This window comes from Erythranthe guttata, chromosome 3 (assembly GCF_056151865.1).
Source record: "Erythranthe guttata isolate IM_541 chromosome 3, IM_541, whole genome shotgun sequence".
Classification (NCBI taxonomy): Eukaryota; Viridiplantae; Streptophyta; class Magnoliopsida; order Lamiales; family Phrymaceae; genus Erythranthe; species Erythranthe guttata.
Window position 1 is genome coordinate 2,539,760 of NC_142535.1, and position 9,233 is coordinate 2,548,992.

At 33.3% G+C, this 9,233-nt stretch overlaps 2 protein-coding genes and 1 long non-coding RNA gene across 4 annotated transcripts; all 3 read right to left on the reverse strand.

The window, feature by feature from the left end:
- Window positions 1-995: 995 nt before the first annotated feature.
- Window positions 996-3,495, reverse strand: LOC148771511 (uncharacterized). Of its 2 annotated transcripts, XM_088816026.1 has the most exons (5): window positions 2,961-3,495; window positions 2,798-2,824; window positions 2,599-2,625; window positions 1,769-1,795; window positions 996-1,494 (listed from the first exon to the last, which is right to left on the reverse strand). In XM_088816026.1, exons 1-5 carry the CDS (start codon window positions 3,427-3,429, stop codon window positions 1,187-1,189), a joined length of 858 nt encoding a protein of 285 aa, XP_088672152.1. In that variant the 5' UTR covers window positions 3,430-3,495; the 3' UTR covers window positions 996-1,186. The 2 variants fall into 2 exon arrangements, with proteins under 2 accessions (XP_088672152.1, XP_088672153.1); XM_088816027.1 differs by lacking the exon at window positions 1,769-1,795 and having other exon boundaries at window positions 2,961-3,475.
- A 2,346-nt stretch (window positions 3,496-5,841) lies between these two features.
- LOC148771512 (uncharacterized) lies at window positions 5,842-7,364 on the reverse strand. Its single transcript, XR_016030213.1, has 4 exons — window positions 7,275-7,364; window positions 6,855-6,966; window positions 6,445-6,548; window positions 5,842-5,919 (listed from the first exon to the last, which is right to left on the reverse strand). It is a non-coding gene; the product is annotated as an uncharacterized LOC148771512 (long non-coding RNA).
- A 1-nt stretch (window position 7,365) lies between these two features.
- On the reverse strand, window positions 7,366-8,846 carry LOC148771513 (uncharacterized; the record flags this gene model as incomplete). Its single annotated transcript, XM_088815092.1, has 4 exons — window positions 7,366-7,461; window positions 7,549-7,692; window positions 7,887-8,088; window positions 8,575-8,846. Coding segments are annotated over 4 exons (714 nt in total), but the record flags the coding sequence as incomplete, so codon positions are not given.
- Window positions 8,847-9,233: the final 387 nt, after the last annotated feature.

Here is a 9,233-nt window from a genome sequence, read left to right on the forward strand (position 1 = left end):
TTTTTGGCTTGCATATATCAAATTGTGGTGCATTAAAAACCGTAGCTTTACACAAAACGACTACAAACTAGAGCACATTCCACGAAAGCTAGATGATTATGTTGAATTTGACACCATAAGGGCGGATGTGTAAGAAAAAACATAGTTAGGGGTAGATGTAATTATCCAAACAAGAGGAATTTTTTCGTAAATTGACCATACCTCAGGGGGTGGTTGTAATTTACCCTTAATTTTATGATCCATATAGATATGCGGTAATTGCATCCATATGATGCATGCCAAGTAATTTTAAATACTATAATTGATTGCATCGAAAATATATTTGACAAAAGGTATTCAAATATACCACAATTATAATTTTACCCTCTTTAGTATTAAAGGCTTCACAACTTTATATGTGTTGACTGACTGCAAATGTACAATTCATTTCATCAATAATTTTAAATACTCATGGTCAATTGAATTTGTGAATGCATAAATGACCAATTAGATGTCGACATCAATTAAAATTTACGAGCTTTAAGCTTTTCACACTATAAAAATAATTGTAGATATAGTTATTCTATAACATCTTTATACTTACAGTGGCATTTGAATTTAATTGGAGGCCATGTGATGTAACTTGTAAGCATACTTAAAAATGATTGAAAAATATACATAGAGATTTTTAAATGTTGAAGCCCTAAAATAGGGATAATACTTTACTTGAGGCTCAAGTCGGCTTGCTAATATGATTTCATTTTGTATAATAGAATTTTTTATTTAAAGACCCAAATTTTATAAGAGAAAATTCATATGAATCCCAAATTTTTAAATTTTGTATATGAAATTTTTTTTATCTAAAGACTCATTTTAATATATATATATATATATATATATATATATATATATATATATATAGATAGGAAAACCTATGTTTTTTATTATGACAATGGTGCTCTTAAAAATAGTCTTCGTTACGCCTATCGTTTGCAAACCATTATATGAGAGTTATGTTTACCCAATGTTTGTTCCTTCTTTACCAACTAAACTACCACATTCAGGAAACTACAAATTATTAGTTTGGTGGTGGGGGGGAACTAGATAAATAAATCAAATCTAACATCAAAATGTGAGAAATCGAAAACCCTAATTTTCTAAAAATAAAATAAAAGGACACCAAGTAACTCATCGAAAATTCATAACCCTAGGCACTAAAGAGTAAGAAAGAAGCGAAAACAAGAAGAAAGGCTGGAGATATAGAGTAAGCTCCAGCTTGTTGAGGTGGTGGCGCTGTCGCTTCGGAATCTGGAGGCATTGTGGTGTCGTCGGAGGTAGCTGCCGGTGCTAAACTGGGTGGTGAGGTAGCGGTTGGTGGCACTGTCGTGCCGGAGGTGGCCGGTGGCGGTGCTGATTTTGGAGCGGTGGTGGCGGGTGCAGGTGGCGGCGTAAGTCGCGGTAGAGTACTTGGAGAATTTGAAGGTGGAGCACTACTACCGTGTGTTGGAGAGTTAGCTGCAAAACCCATAAATTGAAAGTACAATACACTTAAACCTCTATAAATTATTACAGTCGGAACTAACAAAATTCTACTAATTTAGCAAAATATTGAATTATCGAACTACTAATTTAGATGGTTTTACCGAGTTAGGACCAGAAAAAACTATTATTTCAGCGAGGTTATTAATTTACCGAGTATTAATTAATCGAGGTTCTACTGTATTTAAGCGAGATTATTAAGTTATCTATGTTCTACTGTATTTGAGCTCAAGGCTGCCTAAATATATACCTGGAGATCCGTTAGGAGGCGAAAACACTGCAACAATAACAAATAAAAATAAATTTAGTAGTCAAAACACAGCATATTTGTCACATATTTTTAATGATTATAAATGTTTAATATTGTCACCTAAATTAAATTGATACCACTAATAATGTTATATTTTATTTTTGTGATTAATTATTATACTAATCGTAGATATATGACAATCAATTTAGAAATCCGAGATACAAAGTATAATACACAAAAACTTCTTAGAAATGTTAAAAGTGAAAATGATATTACAAACCAAAATATATTACTATAGAGACTACTTTTTAAATTACTTCTTAGAGATTACTATTCATTGTTTTACGGGTAAATTACGAAAAACTTCTTGAACTTAAGCTAAACTATAAAAATTACCCTCATATATCCGTAATTATTAAAATCTCCCTGATGTTTGTTTCTGTGTTACATCGACCCCTTTATGGTGTGATATTAGGTGGAATCTTTTTTATTCCAGAGAATATTTTGCAAAAACTATCGGTTCTACCCCTGCAGACGTGACATTTCTTTATGCTACTTTTTAAAGACGAAAATTATCTTCATAGGGATAATGTAATACTAAAAAGTTGTGAATGTGTTATTTAATTAAGAAGAATAAATATTCTGTGTAAACACGTATTCCATGGATTAAAAAGATTTCTTGAAAACCCCAAAGGGGACATTGTAAAACGGAAACCGATATTTTTCAAAATTTAGCCTAAGTTCATGGGCAGTTTTGTAATTTACCCTTGCTTTCTTCAAGACATAATCAAATATATATATATATATATACTTGAGCAACACGTATGTACCTGGAGATGCAGTAGGAGGCGAAGACACTGCAACAATAACGAACAAAAATAAATTATTAGTGTCGAAACACAACATATTATCACATAATGAATTTCATTATATTTTTTTTAATATTGTCACTAAAATGTATACCAATTTCTTTTAATTATTAATAAACCAATTAATTATAGACGTATGAAAGAAATCCTCAATGCATACCTGGAGATCCACCAGGAGACAAAGACACTGCAACCAAAAAATAAAATAAAATAAATAAATAAATAAAAACACCATATCAAATCTTGCATAAAAATAATAATAATAATAATAATAATAATAATAATAATATACATACAAAAGATTAAGATATATACAGACATACCATGGCAGTAGCTGATTGGTGGAGCAGAAACCCTACACAGAGAAGATAGAGCTGCAGCCCTAGTGATATTTATAACAAGCCCTAAGCTAGCTGCACTCCCCAATGCATAACAAATACAACCGGCGTTCGCGTCGACCACCGTCTTGAAACCCGCGCAACACGGTTCCCCCGGCGCCGCCGTTTCTCCGCCTTCCCCACTCAAATACGACATGCACTCCATCATCTCGTAGATCAGGGTGGAGCAATCACCCCCCACCCCCGCCTCGCTGCCAGGCGCCGCCGACGGCGCCTGGGAAGGTGCGTATCCAGGGCCGCCGGCTACGACCGGTGGCGCTGAAGGTGCGTATATGGGGCTGCCGATCACCACTGGCGCCTCTGAAGGTGCATATGTGGGGCTGCCGCCCGCCGCCGCCGCCACCACCACCGCGACCCACGAGGCCAAAATGCATGCAATCAAGAAATTTGCCATTTTCTTAAATTAGGGATTGGAATAGATTCTTGTTCTTCTTTCCTCGGCAGAAAAATGAAGTGTGTTGTAATACAGTTTGTTAGGTTCAGATATATTATTAGGGTTTTGGAAATGTTGTTTGGATAATACCATGAATATCTCTAGGTTTGTTTAAGGTGATTGTATAGTTCACTTTGATTAAGTATTATCACCGTTCATTCTCATTAATCCAACGGTTGTGCGTGCATGAATCCAATACAAAGAATATTTAAAATGTGATGTTGGACCGAGTACACTGCATTTGTATGCAGTATTTTAGGGGTTGAACATTTGATCTATTTTGATGGTGTTTGATTTTATTTGATAAGGTTATATATTTATTTTATTTTATTCTAGTTTGTTTATTTTTCCCCCTTATTTTTTGTTTAAGTTGTTAGGATTCAATGTGGTTATTCATTATGAAGGCAAATCTCTAGAAACCCGTTGATGTAAAGTATAATTAGGAAAACTTTCCTCATGTATGTGTACTTTTGATGGAATTTTTTTATTCCAAGGAATATTCCTCTAAAAGTGTCATGTTTGCCATTGTTGCTGCTGGGTAATTTAAGCTTACTAATTACTTAGGGGCACATTGTAATATATTTATTATTTTAAAAACCGTAATTAATTTTAAAATAAGAGGAGGGTGGGGGGTGTTTATAATTAGACCTAACCTCAGAGGTTTTCTCGTAATTTACCTTTTATTGTTTTTCAAATAATAGAGGGGTAAAATGGAAAATACGCATTACCCGCGAATTTAAACGGTCAAACACTAATCACAACGAGATTTACTTAATCACACAAACATGAGGGGGATTTTCGTAAATATGTTTTACCTCGGGGGTTACCCGAGAAACTAAAAATGACGAAAAGAGTAAAAGTCAATTATCACAAAATTTAAATATGGAAAATACAAAATTAGTTGTAGGGGTGAAAGTTGGAACACATGCATATTTGGAAAATTAGATGTTGCACTTAGTTACTGACATTTGGTGGATTTGGAACATAGATTTACACATAATCACACACACCTATATATGTAGGTGTGTTCCAAATTCAAGATTTTAAATGTTAGAACAACTATTGTCACTTTGTTTTTCAAAATTTTAAGTAGTAAGTTCTCCAAAACAATTTGCATCAGTATTTGAGAGAAATTTGCGCAAAAATTCGAAGTGGACATAAAATTATTAGAATTTTTCTTTCCAATTTTAATTTACGGGTTTATTTCGAACAAGTTGATTTTTTTTCCATAAAATATATATTTAATATTAAAACTACTATATGTTTGTTACAATTTATAAATCATTTAGTCCTTTGGATGCCAACGATTACTCATACCATTATTCACCATCGTGAAGCTATGTTTTGTAATTTTGGGCTTCCATTGCCATTTTTATTTTGGAGAGAGATATGCTTTGGCGGAAAATTTTGAAAATAAAATAAAGTTTGTTTGTTTTTTGAGAAAATACAATTTGTGCTATAGTCCGTCAAATCATTTCTAAAAAGTGTTGGGAAAATATATTTTGTAAGAAGAATTTGAAAGATGAAGTAATTTTACTTTGTATTTTAGTGAAAACATATTTTTAGTGTAGAAATCATGTTTGTTAGAGAGAGAAACATTTGAAATTTTTTTGGAGAGTTTTGAAAATAATTTAGAAAGGTAATTTTAGTTTGGGGAAAGAGTTAAAATAATTTTGAAAACGATAAGAAACATTGCCATTACTGTTGACACTACAAAAAAAAGCATTTTATGTGACGAGAAAATTCGTCACTCAAACTTAAACTTTCGTCACATAAACATTTATGTGACAAATTATTTCGTCGCAGCGTTCGTCGCGTAGGGCCTGTCGCGAAAGGTGTTTTGTGACGAAATACTGTTTTTGTCACCAGAGATTGTGACGGAATATAATTTCGTCACAGAATTGTGTGTTTTTGCGACAAAATGTTCGTCACATAGAAAACTTAAATTTGTCATAACAAGCTTATTTCGTCACTGTAGGTGCTGCTTATTGTGACAAATTATTTCGTCACATGAACTACAAGATCTATTGAGACAAAATTTTCGTCCCATAAAATACATTTTTATAATGTAGAATTTACCTGACAACATAATTTATTATATAATATATACATGCCTTAATTTTTACTTTTCTAATATACAAAAATAATATAATTAAACTTCATTGAACTAAAGAATGATTCTTAAATAAAAAAAAAATACTTATATTGCAATATGTAGTAGTACTATCACACTTACAGAAAACCTCACATTCTAGTTTACACTCAAAAGCTATAATAAAATATAAATAAAAGCTATAATCATTAGTTTGCACCTAATGATATTGTATCCTTCTTCCCCTTAGCCTTCTTATTGACCGTAATTCCATCTCTTAACAGTTGCAGCAATTACTTATAATAGTGAAGATACTCTTTTTCCATCCAATTACAGAAGTGCTTGTACCTTCTATCAACCTGTACCAACAAAACATAATCCATAACATAGAAAAATATTACCTCCATTAGTTCTAGACATAAATGAAATATACGTAGAACACAAACAATTAGTAATAAAACAAATGTTATGGCAGTTACCTCAATCAATAAAAAAATAAAGAAATAAAATAAAGAAAGCATTCAAATGCTCTTGCGTTATTTTTTTTCCTATTCTTTTTGGTCTCCAATGAAATTGATGTTAACACATAGGAAAGCATTTTTGAACTTCTGAACTTAGCTAAAGCAGAAGTTTGCTCTATTATATGTATGCTTATTCTTGTAAGATCCAGTTTTCTAGACAAAACAACCAATATCATAATAGATAATCACATAGGATTCTAACTTCTAACAAGTTCCACAAATACGCCGTCAAAGACTTACACATCCGCAACCAAAGTACACTCAGCTGTATAGAAACTAAAACTACAGAGATATCATTGCATATAATATATATCCAAATACATGCATATAATATTAAGTATAAAGAAAGGGAGAGAAATATACCCATAGGTCATCTTGCCCGAGTAAGCTTGAGTGGTCTCTATTAGCTTGAGTGGATAACAGCTATAAGCCACAAAAGATGATCAGACATAAGCCATCGATTTCGTCTGCAAAACAAAACAACGTTATTTTCAGCAGAAGCTGCACGGTTTTGTTACTATGCTGCATTTCGATCAAACTACGATATAAAGCAAAACACATAACCTCAAATCAAATGCAAATGTAAGCATTACACAATATACCACAATATACTCAACAAAAATGTTGTGTGTGTATATATATATATATATATATATATATATATATATATATATATATATATATATATATATATATATATATTTCAGCCAATTTTTCCAATATAGTTAAGTTTTGAGCAGATATAGATCACAAGCATAGTGATGAATCTTGACTGAAACTTCTGCAAAACCAAGTTTCCCTGGTTTGGACGGGAGGCAGAGGCAGAGGGTTGTCGGAGGCGGAATGAAGAACTCATCAGCCGAGCACCAAACCACATCAGTATACCTGCAGTCAAAGTGTGTACATCCATTAATACAAAAATAATAATAAATGGACAGTAAATATAAAACACTCTTTAGTGATTAATGAATTGATCCAAAGGCATACAGAAAAAAACCTTATTATTTGTTTGATAATTCCATTTCCCTGCCATGATTTGCAACTCAATTCCTCAAATATTACACACACTCTACAGATTGACGAATTAGCATTCAAACTACACCTAAGCAAGTCCCCTGCTTCTATCTATACATTACTCACACATTTGTACTAAAATTTACACCACACTGGTAAATTCTCACATATATACGTACCGACATTGTAATTTCAACCTCACTTCTAAAAGCACTGCCTAGCACTTGTCGACCGGAGGTTGGAGTATTATGAGCTTATCTCAGCTATCCACATTCCACTTTCAATGTCAGATAAGAGCAGAGAATCTCGTAAAATAATTCTCCGACACTCAAAGCAAACCCTACGGCTCTGAGGTACTTCCATTATCTGCATACATCAATCAACAACTGCAGTTAGTTGCAATCATTAACACAGCTGCAGAAAGATCTTTTACGAGTTCTATCACGTTCTCACCATCATTGAAAATTGAAAACTGAAAAGACAGAAAGCAATGAGATGAAGCCGAATTCGATGAAGCAATGTTTCTCTCTGCGTATCGTTACTAATTTCAAGAATCTTTTGGACTACGTAATTTGCAAACTGGTCCTTCATCATCACCTAAAAATGAAAAAAAATAAATAAATAAATAAACAATTGATTAACAAAGGCACATCCACGGTGAAATCCTTATTATATTGTTAGCCAGTTAAAAAGAGCAGAAAGAATGATGCCAAGAGACATCAATTAGGTATAGATAAAGAATGTACATAGTTTATTCTTCAAACAAGGTGTTGAATAATAGATTCTCTTACCAGTAAATTGTCATTGTCTTCAAACTGCAGAAGGATCTCATCAATCAAAAACTCCCGTTCAGCGGCATCGCCAAACTCTAAACATTTCTCTACAACATTTGATGCATACTTGTGCTGGCTCCTTTGTACAATTTTCCCACACAATTTGTGGGTATTTTGACTCCGTACAAGCGGTTTTCCAATTTCCCCTTTCCAAAACGTGCTGTAAAAGTAGATCAAATTTTTATGTTTGACAAACAAGTGGAGTGAAGGGACCCAAATATTTACTTCCAGCTCAAAATGTATTACTGTTATCTTCAAATTGCAGTTTGAACTATGCTTCAATAATGGAATCTCAGATTAAAAAAAAAAAAGGAGTAATCAATAGATGTACGAGACAACCTCTATCGCTTAAGAGTTAAGATAATAAGATAAATGTATTGAACGAAGAACCTAATGGCTGAGAATCCTAATTCCCATTCACGAGCTCCGATCGACTCCAACCTCGGCAATTTTCGGCATCAGCCTAAATAGGTTTCAAAAATAAAATCATAAACCTGCTTAACTTAATTTTGAGAACATAACTAAATTCTGGCCCTTTTATGCAAAAAACCTAACATTCCATTGAAGAAATGGAGAGAAGAAAACGGGAGAGGTGGAGTTAGAGTGAAGAGGGGAGATGGAGAGAAAAATAAATTAGTAATTATACCTGAATCGATTGGCGGTGGCGAAGGCAAACGAATACTGGCGCTGGCGAAGGAAAACGAACACTGGCGGTGGCCAAGGAAAACGAACACTGACGGTGGCGAAGGAAAACGAACACTGGCGGTGGCGAAGGAAAACGAACACTAGCGGCGGCGAAGGAAAATGAACACTAGCGGCGGCGAAGGAAAACGAACACTGGCGGTGCAACGATAATGGTGGACGCGAAAGGCAGATCGAAGAGCAGATTGTTCGGGTAAAGAAAATGAGAAGGAAAGAGAAGGGAATTTATGAGAAAAAAAAGAAAAGGATCGGACTAAGTCTAAAAAATTGGGGGAAGATTTTCTAGTAATAAGTAATTTATATTATTTTTATGTAACGACGAAATAATTTTGTCACAACAAAAAAAGAATGTGACGAAATTACTTTGTCATAAGAAACCTAAATATTTGTCACAAGATACTGCCAGTCAATTGTTTAAAATTTTTGTATATTCTACGGTGACGGTTTTTCATTATTGTCACATAAAATGAAGTTTATGTGACGAAATTAACCTTCATCACCTAAAATATTCACTTACGTGACAATGTGAAATTTTGTCATAATATCTCCCTTTACTGTGACAAAATTTGATTTTGTCACAAAAGATTGTCACATAAAATACTT